The 18,209-nt window shown below is 36.8% G+C and overlaps 1 protein-coding gene across 1 annotated transcript in view; it reads left to right on the forward strand.

The window, feature by feature from the left end:
* ANKRD31 (ankyrin repeat domain 31) overlaps positions 1–16,119 on the forward strand; it is a 67,731-nt gene extending 51,612 nt beyond the window's left edge. The window contains exons 24-27 of the mRNA XM_082782818.1: positions 168–308; positions 970–1,066; positions 4,506–4,577; positions 15,232–16,119. Coding sequence (XP_082638944.1) covers positions 168–308; positions 970–1,066; positions 4,506–4,577; positions 15,232–15,377 — 456 coding nt within the window. The 3' untranslated portion in view covers positions 15,378–16,119. The remainder of the gene's footprint in view (positions 1–167; positions 309–969; positions 1,067–4,505; positions 4,578–15,231) is intronic.
* The last annotated feature ends 2,090 nt before the right edge of the window (positions 16,120–18,209 follow it).

An 18,209-nucleotide genomic window follows, 5' to 3' on the forward strand; every position in this document is an offset into this window, starting at 1 on the left:
TTTATGCTACATAGTGGCAATGATTTTTTTTTTTTTTTTGAGAAAAAACAAGCTAGCTGCAACATTGCAGTTATATCATCCTTCATTATTTTCCCATATTTTTAGGATTTTAATTTAGATTTGTTGATTTATGAATTAAAAATTCCTCCTTAATTTTTATTTCTTAGGAATTTAGTCATAAAGCCACACTCCTAGAGAATGGCAAGATCAAAACAAGTGAAAACAAAATACTTCAGAATCCAGTTCAGTGGGTTAAAGACCTATTAGGAAGTGATATTTCTGTGACATGGAAATATGTGTGGAACAAGGTAGGCCTGATTTTACTCTCTGAAATAATACTAATAAATAGGAATAACAAATTCCACAAATCTCTAACTCAGAAGGTAAAATGCAGTTAGAAAATATTTTCACCATTTAGGACCTCTAGTTCTTAGTTCTTAAAACAGAAGACAGTACAAGCCTAAATTGTAAAGTCTTCTTACTGTGAACGAATGAGCAGCAAACAGAGAGGTACATAACCCCAAACAGAGAGGTACATAACCCCAGAAAAAGAGCAGATATACAGTGATGAACTAGTTCAGAGACTGTGGAATGCCCACTCTGTAAGCTCTCAGTGCTTTTAAAGATTAGTTTTAAAAATGATTAAGAGACTGACAGGAAAAGCTGAAAGGTAGTTAAGAGAACAAAAAGGAGCAATCTTACTGAAATGTCAGAGTGTCAGGGACAAATGTTGCAAAAACAGTGGCATGGTTTACAGGGCTTAGCAGATAAAGTATGTTTTGTCAGTCAGAATTCAAATAAGCAGAATTACTGCTTGATATTGATAGACACAGATTAGACTATTATATGCATAAACTCAATACTATAAGAAAAGTGAAAATTTGTCACCTATCAGGAAGGCAAAACAAAACAAAACAAAACACAAAGTAATTAGAATGACCAGTTAGTGATTTAGATCTGTTTGTACAGGTTATGTATCATGGGACACAGCTGTCAAAACTTCTTGTTGAAGAAGTGCCTGTTTCTAATGACCTGGAATTACCATCACAACAAAGAGAGCCCTTGGGTATGTACCACAAAATCTAATATTCACCATGACTGAAAGCAGCAGAAAGTGATTTCTAAAGAGCTTAAATTCCAATTTCATCCACTGCTTTCTGATTTATTCTTTTCTACATGTGTATTGTAGATCTTGGGCTTGAAACATAGTGACAGTAATTACTAGTTACCTTTAAAGAAGTACATGTTTCTTTTCTTTCACAATGTGGTTGTGTTGAGAGAATAATTATGACATGGCTGCTATATAAAAATATTTATGTAAAATTTTGTCTAAAATATTTAATATAGAGAAAAAGTGAAGATTTTAATAAGTGAATTTAATACTTTGTTTACTCTGTTGGAAACCCAGATAGACGAATATCTTAATTGTATGTACATATTAAAGTCATACTGAATAATCTGTGTCAGTGGAAATCTTCTGGTATGTTAAAGCAACATTAATAACTAGGGAGACATATTATTCTCTAGAAATAATCAGTCATAAGAAACGGAGTGCATTAATATGAGAAAATGACATTGAATAGTTTTTTTCAGAACTGCACAGTAGACCTAAGAACTTTAGCCTGATTTTGATAACTGATGTGCTTCCAGGGAAACCCAGGTGTCTTTGACAGTCATTGCACTTGGAATCTGAAAAGCTTTTAGGCTCTTGTAATTGGGTCTGTTAATTTGATGAGTCAGTGCACCTCACGTGAACTGGGATACCAGGCTTGGTCTGTTCTTAAGATACTAAAAGTAAATTAAGATATATTCTTGTAAAATATCTAATCTGATATTCAAACTATCATGTTCTACTGATAATTGCTTCAGGATAAGAACACTAAGATAATGAGATTATATTGTCCTGCTTCAGTAAGTTAAATTTTTACTGGGTGTAAGAGACTTAAAAAATGGATTTAGTCTCTATCTTTTTATAGGCTTTTGAATATTTCACTACTTCTTATAAATTTCTCCTCTCATGGAAGATTTATGATAAATATTATAACTTCTAAAACAGGGAAATCAGTTTCTTCAAAGAATAACTTGAAAAACATAAATCAGACTGGGGATCAGTAAATGTGTTTATTATTATTATTATTATTAATAATCTATTTATTTATTTATTTATTTATTTATTTTCATGCTTTTCATAGACAGCCCAGGGTGTTCTAGGGTAATCTAGAAAAGAGTAAATACTCTTTTTGTGTTGTTTTTTTGAGGTTTTGTGTTCTCAAGTGTAATGTAAGATCATATTAATGTTCAACCGTTAGTCCTAGGTGGGAAATTGAGGAGGGAAAGCTGAAGTGTTCTTGCTTTCAGTTCCATTTCAGATACTACATGGCCAGATACATACTAGGAAATTAAACAGGGTCTTAAAAATTTCCAGAAGATGATTAACCTCTGTTGTTGTACTGTGAGAATGGTTGCAGGTGGTTTGAGAGAGAGCTTATTCCAAGGGCAACTCCCAAGGGGCACTTTGCCTGCAGTCAGCCTGCTCGAGAGCGTAGGAAGGTTTGTTAATATGGATGCAAGCTACTAACAAGCACACTTCTATTCTCTAATATATAACATAACAGTCCTAATATGTAATATTATTTTTTAAATACATAATCAAACACTACATGTGTATTTTATAATAGAAGTGTATCCTGCTTATTTGAGGAATAACTCTTTTCTTTTTTTTTCTGAAATAATGAATTGTATTCACTTCAATGCATTCCAGAACACTGCTAGAAGAGAATACTGGGCCTGATGATTTGACTATTTTCAGAGCAGAATGCCATTATTTTAAGTAATACCCTTGCACTTCTTCCAGCTTTCCATATTTTAGCTCAATGTTCTGGTCACTGAGCTATTGTATGAAGAGGATGGGATAGTGGGAAGAAAATGATGTGGCAGTGGCTGTATCTAGTCATCTTTTAACAGCAAGAAACAGCTACTACTGAATTTTGCATACAGACCAATGTAGGAAGCATGTCCTAAGAACCTTTAATAAATTAAGGCTCTTATGCAAGACAGGTGAAGGAGTTCCTGTTCTGTGGCTGCTGATAGCATAAGAAAAGTCCTAGTTTTTCAGCTTTTTGAGATGGAGGTTCTTCCAGGATTGTATAGTAGCAGAAGTTTAGGCCCTTGAGGAAGGTTAATGGAAACTACTTGAAGATCCCATTAAGCAAAAAAAAAATTTATTTTTATTTATTTATTTATTTTTAAACAGTGTTTAACAGAAGTTTTACAAATTGCAGTTTGGGAGTGAATTATCTAAATCCCAACTAAACTGTACTTTAGACACCTATGCCTCTTTAAGTCTGAGCCTTTAGTATCTTGTAGGATCACACTAGCAGGAATTACTGTATTCAAGTCTGAGTGAGAAATAAACATTGAGAAGATATACAATAATTCTAGACTGTCTGTATTTGGAGAAGCAGAATAAACTATGATTATGTGGTTTAGAATTTATTCCTGTGTCCTTTCTGATAAATGCTGTAAAGACATAATGTTTACGAAAAAATGGCCAGGAGTAAGCAAGGATTCAGAAGCAGATGTCAGCTGAAGAGCAGATGTCAGTTGCAGAGCAGATGTTCATTTCAGAGATTTTACATTTCAGTGGCTTAAAATAAAAGCATAGCCAGTTTTAACAGCAAGTGTAATACATACATACATTTTCCAGGTTGCTATTTTGGGAAGGTGGTCTTTGGAAAACAGTGTGACTGGTGCAGTTCTTGGGCCCTGGTAATCCCTGACTGCCTTTAATAGCCATTGGACACCTGCAAATATTAGAATGACTCCCTACCTTTAGTTTATGAATGATGCAAAAACTATGAGTAATAAAGGGTGTTTTCAAGGAAATTGGGGTGATTTCTTAATGGCTGATCCATGGAAACTGTTTCAGAATGTTGATGCTAGTGTTACTTCAGGTATTGAGCATGAAATGAGTGACTGAGCTCAGGAGGATTGCATGAAAGCAAATAAGAGTAGTTTTGTTGTGATCGTACATGATACCACATGTTTCTGCTTTCCTTGAGACATGCAATGAAACTCATGCATATTTAGTAGGCTACTTTTCAAGCTAAATTTGTATGGCATCTAAAGTAATTTTGCCAAGGAAAAAAGAGAATGCCCCAGTCATCATCTAGCAGCTACAGCTCAGATGTAAAGCAGCAGAAAACCAAAACCTCCTTACGTATTAAAGAATGTCAAGCTGAGTGGGAATTTCAGGATTTGCCTTCAAGAAAGATAAAAATCGTAACTATTCTGTACGTTAAAGCATTAAACCACCAGCACCAGATAATACTGTTATAAATAAATAGAACAATGTTGTCTTCATCTTTTTGCATTCCCAGGAAAGAATTTTATCACAAGGGAGCCGAGCAACCACACCCAGCACTGCCTGAGTCCCTGCACTGACTCTGTTGCTCTGCCTGTTGGGAGCTTTGACCTGAGCAACATGCATCCAAGAACTCAGACAGAAACTGTGAAAGCATTGCTATGCACTGAAAGAGAAGCAGCTGAAAGTCTCCCAGTTACCAGAGAATTAAGGAGTAAGTTTTGCTGTTTGTTTGTTTATTTTATTAACTGGTTAAAAAAAAAAAATAAGGTGGGGCAGGGGATATAAAGCAGTTACACAAGGAAAAAAGAAAGTAGGTTGAAGGGAATTGATTTGTCTGGGGGAGGGAAGGAGTGCTGGGGAAAAATGATGACTCTGCTGATGGGTTAGATTGATCTAAAAGAGGTAATAATTAAGTTTTTGAGAGCTCTGTATGTTCTACTCTCCTGCATCCAAATTAGAAACATTTTGTTATTTTGATGTAGTTAACAAAATAACTCTATGTCATTTGAAGTATTTAGTTGCTTGTCTCCACAGAGTAAGAGCAAAGACAAATGTTTTCTGGAAGAGAAATATGATATAACAGCACTGTGGAATAACATAATGAGTGTAGTCTAATTCAGAGAGAAGAGAGGAAATGTTACTGAAGATGCTGAGATCTGTGTGGAGTTCACTGAGCTTTTAAATTTGTATTTTCAGTATTACATGCTGATTGCACATTATCTGTAGTATTTGCAGAATTTCAACAGTGCTTACTGCACTTTGAGCTAGCATTTTTGCCTCTACTACTGTTGATTACACCCCAGCCCTGTTGACCACCAACAGCCCTGATCAACAGCAGTGCAGAGTCAGAGCAGTCAGCTCACACCCTCACCATGGCCAGTGTCACTGTGCACTGGAGTGGGTAACAGTGCTGAGTCGGTTCCTGCTGTGGCAAACAGGAACAAGGCTATCTATCAGAGGTGAAGTGTCTACGTCTGTGTCAACCACTGTAAACCAAAAGGGTATCCACACTGTAGAGCAATTCCTTACGATACTTCAAGACTATACATAGGCCCTTCAGCTGCAGTACAAAAGTTGAAGTAAAACCTGGAGTTGAGAATCTTCTGCAGAAAATGCTTTGTTAACCTAGTTCTCTGTGTGTTTGTGTGCGTGTGTTATAAAAGAAATTAGACTGAGTGTCTTAACTGCCAGGGCAGAATATTTGGAGGGAGGTGGTTTTAAAATCACAAAAGATAGATTATATAGATTATATAATTATAAAAGTTTATATATTAATTATAAAGATTATATAGATTATATAATACATTGTCTTAACATTTATGTTTCAACCAACCAACCAAACAGGCTGAACTCCCTTTGATATGAATTGAAAAGTTACACGTTATGGCTCACAGGAACCGTGTTTCTCTGCTAAACAAATGATTAGCCAGCCATGTTCATTTTTTCTCAAGGTACTAGTTGTACTTCTGCTTACCAACGTAACTGTCTCGTAGCATGTGTGGTCCTTGTTGCCCTATTATCTGTGTGCTAACTTCTGGAAACTTCTAGCAAGAGGGTAGGTTCATTTTATACAGAAAAGTTCATTTTGTAGACAAAAATCCCCACTCTAACAGATGTGGGGATTATGCAAAAATAAAAATGTATAATAAAATAAAAATTAGTAACTTGGAAATCCACAGAAACATTGTTCTATGTATAGATTTTTTAATTATTTGCTGCAATTACTCTTTTAAGTGAAGGAAGGAACTGCTTATTGTGCAGTATAATCTTTAAAAAAATGTAACAAACAAACCTTTTTCCACTTTTTGAGCTTGCAGAACCCAAACCTTTTGTATCCACTTCTGAGGAGAACCTTTTCAGATTTCAAGTCTGAACAAAAATATTTTTGAATATAAATTATCAAAATCAAACTCTTAGTTAGGAATGAAAATTCTTTAAAAACAAATGTCTCAGTGTATTTTATCAAATCTCTTAAATGAAGCTTTGGAAGTGCCATGAGAACCCATATAGCTCAAAGATGGATTTGCTGTATTGTTTGCCCTTTACATTTGTTTCCTAAGAAACATTCAGATGCACAACGCCATTGCATCTTTACTTCATGCTAAATAAATTCTGAATGTAAAGCTCAGCCATTTTAAATTGACTTTTAACTAGTTTTCTTTTGCGGCTTCACTAGTCCTGGAAAAATGATAGAAGTGTAATTAATTTCAGTTTTCTTGCTAGTCAGTCTTATCTTCTTGTCCTTACGCAGTAGAAAGTTGTGAGGCTGAAACTGCTGATGTGGCAGGAGAATATTTAAATCCAAGTGCTTCAGCAGCATGAAACAGAACTATGAAGTGTATCTATACCTCATAGACAGGTGTAACATTAGGGTACTAGTAAACATTGCATATACGTATTGGCAAGAATCTTCCATTAGATTTTAAATTGTGAACTCTTCAGAAGAGGGGTCTCTTTGCTTCATTGAACTTGTTGAAATATTACTTAGGTATTACTCCAAAACCCAAATCTGGCCCAGTGTAGATTATATTTCCTTGCCTTAAGTAACTGTAATGTAAAGAAAGGTAACCAATACTTGAAAGCTTGTAATACTTTCGGTGCTGCATAGAGTTCCAATTCAGAGCTCCAGATTCTGCAAGGCTTAGAGAACTAAGTCAGAAGCTACTTTCAGTAAAAAACTCTGCAACTATTATCTTAATATTTTTGGAGAATAGCTGAAAAAGATCTTGAACATTTAGTGATTCCAAAATCAGTATGTGAATCAAGAACCCCAAGATTAATTCTTCTTTCTTTCCTTTTTTTTTTTTTTTTTTTTTTTTTTTTTTTTTTTTTTTTTTGGTGAGGGGTGAAGGCAGGGGAAGACACACAAAACATCATGACTCACAGGAGCTTGACTCTGTATATCTGAATTTTGTGGTTGGGAATTACTGAAGTAGTGGCCCACCATCACCATCAATAATGGCAATAATTATATGGAAGAGGAGAAGTACAGAGAAGTGTAAAAAAAAAAAAATAAAGTCCACAGCATCTTACAAATATGCTTCCTGCATTTAATAGATGTGTCTTCCTTGTTACCTGTAGCAGAGTATTCATTAACCATACAATGTCCTTATTTATGTGATTGTAAAAGACAGGGGCATGCACTATATATTATTTATATTTTCTGCTACTTTATATTTTGTACTTTGGAAACAGTGTGAGATCATAGACTAATACTTCTATCCAGAATATTTTTCCGTCTCAGTTATTTCATGGTACGTCTATTATTTGAGTTCTGGCTTCAAAAATTTATTTTTGATAGTGTTTGAATGCATGCTGTGTTCTCTTCATTATGACTTAAAGACAAAATATTTAAAAATATTTTCCAGCACTTCTAAGTTCCAGACATTTGCTTTAGGTAGTTACGTACTTTATGAAGAAGCAAATAGTTCTGTCAGCACAATTTACAAAGCTGTATTTTCCAGTAACTTTGCATGCCATTACTGAAGTATAGGCTTATTCCTTCTGCACATTTTTCCTTTCCAAAATCCTCTACCTGCTCTTATGTGACTGCCAGCAAGGTAAAAGGCAGAATGTTGTGTGACTGACTGGGAGTTGAGCTGAGTGGCTAGCAAGAACCAAACAAAATTCACTTTTGAGGTGGTCAAAAAAGGAAAAACAAGAAAAAGTTATCAAGGACTACATGTTGTGGAAACCAATTGTAAGATTTTAATTTATGTGATTTCTTACCTGTTTTTTTTTTTTATTTATTAATTAATTTCTGAAACTGGAACATCACTTCAAAAGTACCTAGGTGACAGTGAGAGTGATCTCACAGAACCATAGACTAATGTAGGTCAGATGGCACCTCTGGAGGTCTCCAGCCCTGCCTCCTGCTCAAAGCAGGGCCAACTTCCAAGTTAGATAAGGTTGCTCCAGGCCTTGCCCAGTCAATTTTTGAATATCTTCAAGGATGGATGTTCCACAACGTCTCGGTACAAGCTGTTCCAGTGCTTGACCATGCTCATGGTGACCTTTTTTCCATATATCTATGTTGGAATCTTATATGTTACAATTACTGACAATTGCTTCTTTTTCCTCTGCATAAGAGACTCATTTTCTTAGGAAGTCTGGCTAAAAGTAAGTAAACTGACTCCTAAAAGCTTTAAGCAGTGGCTCTCTGGCCTTTTTATTTTGTGAAAAAAAAAAAATAAATAAAAAAGGTGTAAGGGAAATCCTTTGATAACTGACCTTTCAGTTGCACATAGCGGCTTTTCATCTGCTTTGGTGGTCCTGTGGAGACCGCGAGAATACTAAGACAAACAGAACTGTTGTAGATAACGTTCCAAATACACATCAGTCTTTTTTCTACCTTACTCAAGAAAGCAATAAATGAAAAGCAATGTGATTAACAGCAAGCCTCAAGAGGAAGTGCTTTCAGCTGCTGTGTTGCTTGAAACAGGGAAAAGACAGACTTTTTTTTTTTGGTCAAATTAAGGCAGTTAGTAGACAACCTCATACCTCATAATCTTACCTTGATGAGCATTTGAGTAATATTGCACTTTTTTTTTCTTTCTTTTTTGTTTTTTCAGGACCAATTTTTCACGAAGTTGGAACAAATCTTCTAAGGAAAACAATTCAGTGTTTAAATCACCACACAATAACAGCTAGGGAGAAGTCTCTAGAAGTTGTTCTGAGACTCCACATAAAATCCATTGAATGAATCACAGCTCTTGTAGATTTTGCCAGTGCACAAAAAGCACAAACTATTGGTTTTTCTATCAAATAATTGTTCTGACCTGAGCTGTAAATTGACTTATACATTATCTTCTGTTTCTTCCAATCTACAATGCATTGTGCTGTAAATTGTGAGAATTTTAAAGTGATAGTTTTTAATTACTCAGGGTTGGTTCTGGAGCTGGTTCTTACTAACTTGGCACATTAAACTCAGGTTTTCTAAAATGCTTAGAAATAATTTTAGGGAATTCTGTATGTGCCTTCCATATGAGTACACAAATGAATTATTGTCTAATCAAGTATAAAATAATAGCTCAAAATAGTAAGTCTAAAAAGAGAGAAGCCTGTGGTGAGAACCTGCAGCCTGATAGTCAGAGTGAGAAATAGTCTCCTATTAATCCTTTAAGAGCAATCTTACTGCCTTTTAATAAATGATATTGGTAAATACATTGATATCGGTAAATGCATTTGTTGGAGAATTTACTAATTTGGTATTTCAGTAGAATGATTGACTTAATCCAGAAACGGAAAGGTCATCTGGACAGCTGTGTAAAAATATTTCGGTTAGAAAAAAAAGTAATCAGGCATAATGTTTTATATTATATATATATATATATATACACACATATATATATATTTTTAAATAAATTCAGTCCTGAGTATAGATTCTTTTATGGGAGTCTGTATACATTTCAAGATTGATATTTGTGTATTTGTCAATAACGCCTCTCAGCTTTTGGGGAAAAATAAAATTACAGCTACACTGAAGACAGTAAGATCTGCTGAGACTTAAATTATTCTCTCTTTTCCCTGATAGCCTATTGTAACATTTTATTTCTATATTGTAACATTCTCTTTCTGCAAGGAATTTACTATTTTGTGTTCCCAGACTGGTAAATAAGAAACTTAAAATACTTTAATACAGCAGCGCAATGACCCTGAAGAGTAGCAATTCAGAGTGTATGATATCGTACAAAGTATTCATTACTGGCTAGCATGCATATGCCCAATGTATCTAGCAAATGAGAAAAAAATGATACAGTATCAGATTATGATGTGGGCACAGGTTTTAATGGGGAGTGATATACTGTATTTATATCACCTATATAGGCACTGCTTGCAGAAAAGCTATGAAGTATTATTAATATTACACTTTTTTTTTTTTTTCCCCCAGATATTTAGAAATAAATTTGCTAGTAACTGTATCTTTCCACAAAGTATATAATCTCATTGACTGTGTTGCAGGAACAATACTTCCTGCTACAAGAAATATAAAAATAATTAAAGAAATTTCAGTGTAAACCTTGAAACTGATGCCTTAGAATAAAAGGCATGAATTCCTGCTCTTTAATCGTGCCTGCAAGTTCTTTTTCCATACAGAAGCAGAGTGTAACAAGAAAGGTCACTGTTATGAAATGAATTCAGAGAAGAATGACTCTAGATACCTAATCATTTTTTTCTGCTTTATGACATTGCTTTTGTCAATCTTACTGGAGGACAAAAAGAAAGAATGAAGTCCTGCAAAATACTGTTCTTTATTGAGCAGAAGAAGAAACAGTACTTTCTCAAATCTACCATTTTATCTAGCATCAAGAGAATAGAATAATGGTTTGTGAAAGCATGAATTAAATTCCAAATTATTGCCATGCCAATTCTATTTATAGGCAAATGATGAACTGAACCTACAGATGATCTGTGGTGAGTAGCTGTCTGATACGTGAATGAAAGAAACATAGGCTGGGTGCTCTAAGTCCTCCTGATACAATTTTAGCTGTGTGCTAAACTGCAGCTGATCATTATAATCCATTAGTTAGCTTCCAAATGGAAATGATTCATTTATTTATTTCACAGGATGTTACAAATAATCTTCAAATTTTTGAAAGGGGATTAACTACCAATATAAAAAATACAGCAGGTGTATTTGATAAATTATTTTTTGGGGGAGGAAAAAGTGTTTTCAAAATCAGGACAGCGGTGGATGCAGAGTGTCACAAAGCTAGTAGCCAAAATCCTGTAGCCTGTATCTTTTAGGGAATACCTCACCTTTGGGTATCTGAATTGGATGTCACGTCTGATTGTTAGACAAAGATCACTAATCTGTTTGTAAAGGCAAAGATATTGGACTACAGGATACAGGGAATGAGAATCTGTCAGAATGAAGACCTACATCATGTGAAGTGAGTCAAGAACTGTGGGGAGACCTGGAAAGAAGAAAAAGCATTTTGAGGGGAAAAAGCAACAAGACAAACAAACAAAAACAGTTACCATGGAGCATCTTATTTTGTCAGAGAAAGATACAGTCTTACAATGATGAACTGTCCACAGTCATCTAATTTTCCAAGATGCCAATTAATGTCTTAATTAGCTGAAATAAGTCATTTGCAACATTACCACTAGCAGGGGCAGAACTCATGTGCCTCAGTTCAGTAGCAGCCTCGTAAGAGTCACGGGATCTAAATGTTGTTTATGTGAGGTGCTGGCTGTCATTTCTGGGTGTGAAGGGCCAAAGGCTGCTGGGGTTCCTGGCTTATGGCTGGTGTTCTCTGTTTGGGGTCCTGAAAGGAGCGCAGAAGAAACCCGAGAATCCTGAAATCTAAGGCTGTTTTTTTTGTTCTAAATCTTCACTGCCTAATCGTAGATCAACTGCTGACATCTTTCAGTGTGTTGTCCTTAGAGTTTCTCTTTGCTGATGCATCTGTAGCCCACATCTAGACTTACTGCACCTAACCAGATCAACTTGAGCTAGATGAATAGCATCTCCTGTGACTTTGCTACAGATATCACAAATCAGTTAGGCTTTCTCTCAGGTGTAGCAATAACCTTCACCTGTATTACAGAAGTGTGGACACTAGATTGACTGCTGCCTGTATATTGACTCAAATATGCTGGTGGTTATAATGCAAGAGCATTTAAATAACTTTTACAGATAATTTACACCAGTAAAATAGTTACAAAATGCTTAATGTTATCTCTGGATGGTTTCAGCAATTTCTAATTGGAAACAATACTGGTAGGATAGCCATTTAAAAATAAAAGTAATAATTAAAAAAAAAAGATCTTTCAGGGGATATTTTAGTGATCAGAAAATGGAGGCTGCACAGTAGTAGCAATCATTGGTGACTAACCTTTATGCAAACTGGAGATTCTGGTCTGACATTTATATTTTTGTGCCACTAATGGGAATTATCCTTAAATAGCATTTTCAGGTTCTTATCTACCACAGAAGCAAGGTCTTGTAAAGTTGTAACAAAACAAAAACAGAAGTTGAAAAACATTTAAAAAGGCTTCAAAAATATAAGGCTGAAAGAGATACCAATGCACACAGAGAAGTTCTTGGCAGGCGGGGTGGAAAATGTACCAAGGGAATATGTTTTCCCCAGGTTTACAGGAAAAAAAAAAAAAAAAAAAAAAAAAAAGAAGTTAATTCTGATATTGATAATGATTGGTACTTTATCTTCTAGTTTATGAGGGTGGAAGAAAACTGAGAGCACTTGACAAGACAGCAAAGGTGGTAAAGCAGAGAAAAACCCTGGCTATGTGCACACTACCTGCCTAAGCTTTTTTCTGAACCTGAGGCACACAGTTGAGTTTTGGATAGTAGCATGGGAGCAGTTCTGCACTGCTAAAAGCCTGTAAGCTGCCAGTAAGGGGAAGGGAGTTAACAGATGGCAAAAGGGAGAAAGGAAACTTCAAAGTGGGTATTAAAGTGATAAACATAATAGAAAGCAAAGAGAGAAAAGGGAAGAAGAGCTGAGAAAGAAAAAGGGAAATGAGACCAAGCGAGTCGCTTATTTCAGAATACGGAGTAAGAAACACAGAGACTAAATGTTAAGAAACTGATTGATACCTGCTAAGGAACAAGAGATTGTGTGTGGATGTAGAAACTCTTTTACCCAACACTGCTGTTCAGAACCAAGGCGGAGGCTTTGGTGTGTATAAATTGTAGTGCTTTTGCTAACCATTACCTAAAATTACTAAAAATTAGAGGTTAGAATGAAAAGGATTTTTTTTTTGTTTGCTTCTGTTTTTTTTTGTTTGTGTGTTTTTGTTTTTAAAGTATACACTCAGGTAAATTTGTATTTATAATAGAATGCTGGTGTTTAGGTGTTTACTTTACAAAATCTTCATCCAATTGGTAAAACATTAATTTGTCCCAAAGGAATCAGCAAAGAAAGCCATCTGCTGCCGGCAAATCAACGAACAAAACCAATGGATTTATCTGGTCATAACTTTATTACACTTCCAAATTTGATTTTAGATTTTTTGTAAGTTAGAATATTGCAGTGAGAGTGCTGAAAAGATCATTTCCACAAGTGAAAAATGAATGTCTTTTCTCCAATTATGATATGAAAAAACATTGTTCACATAACTTCAGACTTTGCCAAGAAGTTTCCCTGTGCTGACCTGCAATATGTGGGCATTTCAGGATGAAAAAGCTTTTTCAACACATTGAAACAGGTTGAAGTCATGCCTGTCATGTTACTCTAGACCCAGTATTAATGATAACCTTTCAGTTTCTGCCAGTTTATTTTATCAAAATATTCCCAGGCTTGCTTTTAAGATTTTTTTTTTTTCCTGAAGACATTGTCCTTAGAACTGTTTTGTAACTTCCCATTCAGGCATTCCTCCTTACACCCTTCGAAAATTACTTCCAGTTGAGTGTGTAAGGGACCTCTGGTGTGACTGACCACTCCTTCATAAGAGGTACAAGCTTTGTGTGAGGAGCACTGCGATGTTACCTCTCGGATGGGGCATGCATTCAGCCTGCCTGTCTTTGTTTGCCGTAGTTCAAGATACTTCAATATACACTAGCCATCAGATTATAGCTCCACCGTGCTTTCTTTTTTTTTTTTTTTTTTTTCCATTATGCATTGTGTTATGCCAGGGACATACTGAAGACACACTGGGGGTGTAAAATATGGAGTGATATCCTATTCTCACTGAAGTGAGAAGTTTTGTTGTGTGGAACAACACACACCCTCACGTGCAAGATCGTGTATTTGCAGTTCTGAACTCAGACCTCTCACTTTTATTAGTAATTTGCTGCTTCTCTGCATCGGGTGGCGAGTGATCAAGAAATGGCAGGCAACTGCTCATTGAGCATGAGACACAGTTAAAAGGTCCGATACCTACAAGACATGCAGATTTTTCATCACTAGGACCTACCAGTGTGGTCAGTGCAGTGACTCTCTCGTGCATGTTGGAATTGTTGTAGGTAACACAGTTAGAAAACTTTGGTGACAAAGGAAGACAAACTCCTGGCATGGCACATCAGAAAGGAGTGCAAGCCAAATGACCACCTGCTGTACCTTGAGACATGTTTTCTCTGTATTTTAACAAGTATTTCTTTTGGCCAGTCTAATCCTCTTGAAATACCTGTCCTCAAGACACTGAACACCATCAGAACACGTTTATTTTAAACAGAGGCCATCACCACTTTTCATGACAATCCTTCCCAGCCAGCATCTGCTACATGTGGCAGTTTCCATGTTGGGCTGGTTGTGGCAGCTCTAGCATTGTGCGTACCCATACTGAGTGGATGAAAGAGGAACAAATCCCAGTAACTCTGAAAACAGCAGTCTCAAGTGCCTGTTGGATTCTGCACCCCTATGGAAAAAACAAACAAACAAACAAAAAACATTTGTTGCTGGATCTCAACTCTGTCATTTTGTTACTGATTTTAACAGTAAAAACTACAAGTTCAGTTGCTCTGGCAGCAACACAAATGCCTTAAACTCACGCGTTGCAGTAGTTGCTTCCGTCCAGCAGGTATGTAAATACTGCAAATACCCATTGTTCAATGCTGTATTTTTTTTTTTGTATAAACGTGTACAGCTTCATTTTGGAATTCATTGGAGTCCATTCAGGATTATAGGAAGGACGTGGTGAGAGGGATCCTCACCCTGAGCACCAAAACACATAGCACTGCCTTGTCGCACTGAAGTCTGTGTAAGTGCTGTGCAAGTACTGTGGTAGCACCACGGGTGAGATATCTGGGGTCTTAGGCTACGAGCATCCTAGGGCACAGGGATCTGTGATGCCTTCGTGGTTCTAACAAATTACTAACACCTGTGTAATTAATAGTGCCAGTGATTGCTTTCTCTTGCTTCAGCATGCATTGTGTAATCATTTGCATTCATTTTCAACAGGCTCTTCTATCCAGTTCAACTCAGTACAAAGTCTGACACAAGTTGTAAATGAGACATTACTTCTACGTACAGAGGAATTTCTACCATGGTCTGTAATGGAAAAGCACTGGAATTTCTACCTAGCATGTGAAGATTTTGGATTCTGAAGACTTCTTGAGTGCTAACATTATTTTTTTTTCATCAACATTTAGAAGTAAACATTTGAACTTCTAGAACCAAGTGCTTTGTTACCGTCATTCTGATAAATCATTTGCCCAGCACTTGGAATGGACTGAAAGGTTGTTTCAGTAAATGAGAAACTGAAGAGTACTTTGTAGCAGGTGAAAGTAACTGTCAATATTGAATTTTGTGCTTTAACATCATTAAATGGGAAAGTAGACAATGGCCTGTTATATGCTGGTGCGCAATGAAATATAGTCTGTGTTGGTAAGTTTGTGTGATACTCCACTGATTTCTCTGCCTTCCTACCTGCCCGTGCTTGACAGTACCAGGCAGGTACCAACACCAATGCTCACTTTTGGTGAGCAATGCTTTTGGTGAGCAATGCTTTTGGTGAGCAATGCTTCCAGAGCACATACTATCAGAAGTGGCTGCAAATGCTTGTGCAATAACGTGAGCTGTTAGGCAGAAGTCAAGACGGGCAACTTTGAAAATAACCAGCAACTTTGCTTTACTGGGCATGGTTATATACAAACATTTGAGAATGGGATGTATGTTGTGAGAGGTTAGAAAAGGGCTCTTAACATTTCAGAGTGCTCAGGGAAATTCCATTGGTGTTGCAACCAAATCTATCTGATAGTCAAAAAATGCACCAGCGTCTGGCAGGAAATACACCGAGCCCATTCCTGGTAAATGGATTTTTCCAGGATGTTTAACAACATCCTATGTTCCCACCCTGATCTGTGGAGGCTTTCTATTTGTTCTTATTTTACAATGTGTGAATCTGCCTCGGTAGGGTATTCATAACACATTTGACTGTCATGAGAGTTATCTGCATTCAAGTGGTGTTCTTGCTCTTTCATTCCCCAGATTGTAAGGAGAGATGAAATAATAACACCTACTACTCCTAACTCCAGTGAATGGGGTGAGAAATACCTCCTGTCAATACCTAACATCCTCAGCTCTCTATCTGGAGTCAGAAGAGCTGTTCTGCAGGGATTTGATTAGTGTCTTAAGTGGGAGAAGGTTTAGGGAAAAGAGAGAGGGGTCTGACGGGCAGAGTTAGTACTCTGCCCTGGGATGCATGAGCAATCATTGCCTGATGGGCTATAAAGATTTAAAAAAAAAAAAAAAAAAAAAAAAAAAGTTAAAGGCTACTGACTGACAGGTATTTAGTAAAGGTCAGTTTCCATGCAAAAAGAAAATGGAACATTCTCACAGCTGTTGCAGCAAAACAAACCTGAAGGCATATTGGTTTAAAGGAACTGTTCATTCGGATGGAGGGAAGTAGTTTTTCATTAGAAGTTGAAGATTTTTGACTGTTAAAATTACTGCCGAGTTACTTATGTGTTTGCCTGACTTCTTTGTTACCAGATGTTTAATAAAATTGCGGTATAAAAACTGGGAGGACTTGACAGTAATGCTTCTCGCCCATCATTATATTAACACGATTCGATGACCTAAGGCAGTACAAAGATACGGTGACAAAAGTCTGAATGATTCAAAACAGGTAGAGAGGTAAAAATGCAGAGAGCGACATGAAAACAGCTCGTTAACACCTGAAGTAAAAGTCAGTTACCAGCTTGTTGTTGCTGTTGTTTGATATTTGTATTGCATGGAAGCATCTTAAGAAAGGCTTTAGCTTGACAACCAATGTAGGGTTCTACTTCCTAAATCTTCCAACGATTAATTTTTTATGTTGTGCCTACTGGAATCTTTTTCTTAATGTAGAGACCCACTAAGAGACGACAAAAGTCCTGCCACCACCAGTAGGATGTTTTGGTTTCTTTGATCAAATTTTTTCTTTCTGAGTGTAGTTCTGGGGGTCTAAGGCAGGCAGCTATCAGTGATCCTGAGCACCGCAGGATAACGAAGCATCCTCTCATGACTGGCAAGCAGCAAGGGCTAGTCCTCGCAGCCCTTCTGCTTCTGTCACCATCCAGTTCTCTTTCTTAGCAAAACGCCTCTCTACTTGGCCTGTGAATTAGTGCGTGTTTTGTGCTGTGCAGAATGAAGGGGACAGGACAAGAAATGCAAGGAATACAAAACCTGTGGCATTCTGCCTGTTGTTAGCATTCAGATGGGGAACAGGAGGAGAAGGAGATGATGCCGGGAACAAAGGCCACAAATTCAGACATGTATTTCCACCAATTTATTTATTTATGTATTGCCACGATGGAGTAAAAAAAAACCTCAGTGAGAAGATTAATACCAGTGAGGAAGAATGCAAGGCACAAAACAAAAGCGTGAGAGGGAAGGAAGATAAGCAGCTGGGAGGCAGACAATGCAACACAGAGTCAGAGGTTCTGAGGCCAGAAGCGGCCGATGTGAAAATCTGACCTCCTGCATAACGTAGGCCATAGGTTATTAAATGGTAAAAGCGAGGGAGACGAGGGGAAAAGAGACAAGAAGCAAAGACAAAGATACGGATAGAGCTAAATACGCTCTCGGCAGAGGATCAGCACAGAGCATTGTGCCTTCTTGCCGGCAAAGCTGAACTCTAAGAGGCAAGAATAGGTAAGGTTAGAGAAACGTGGGAACGGAGGGCAGCTATGGGAAGCTGTCAAAAACCCTGCACGGTGCAAACACCCTCAGAAGATGCCCCAGCGTAACGTCGCCGTAGGAATCCTGGTAAATTCTTGGAGCAGCTGGAGTTGGCAAGTGTTTTGTGATTATGACACAGAGGAAAAGACTTCTTCTTTTTTTTTTTTTTTTTTTTCCTCCTTGGATCTCAGACAATGTTAATCGGGGGAAAAACGCCCCGTTTAAAGGATTGAGGGAATGAACCACTTCACATGAGAGCTTTAGGCTCTGTTTCT

Source organism: Aythya marila, assembly GCF_965140915.1.
Source record: "Aythya marila genome assembly, chromosome: Z".
NCBI lineage: Eukaryota > Metazoa > Chordata > Aves > Anseriformes > Anatidae > Aythya > Aythya marila.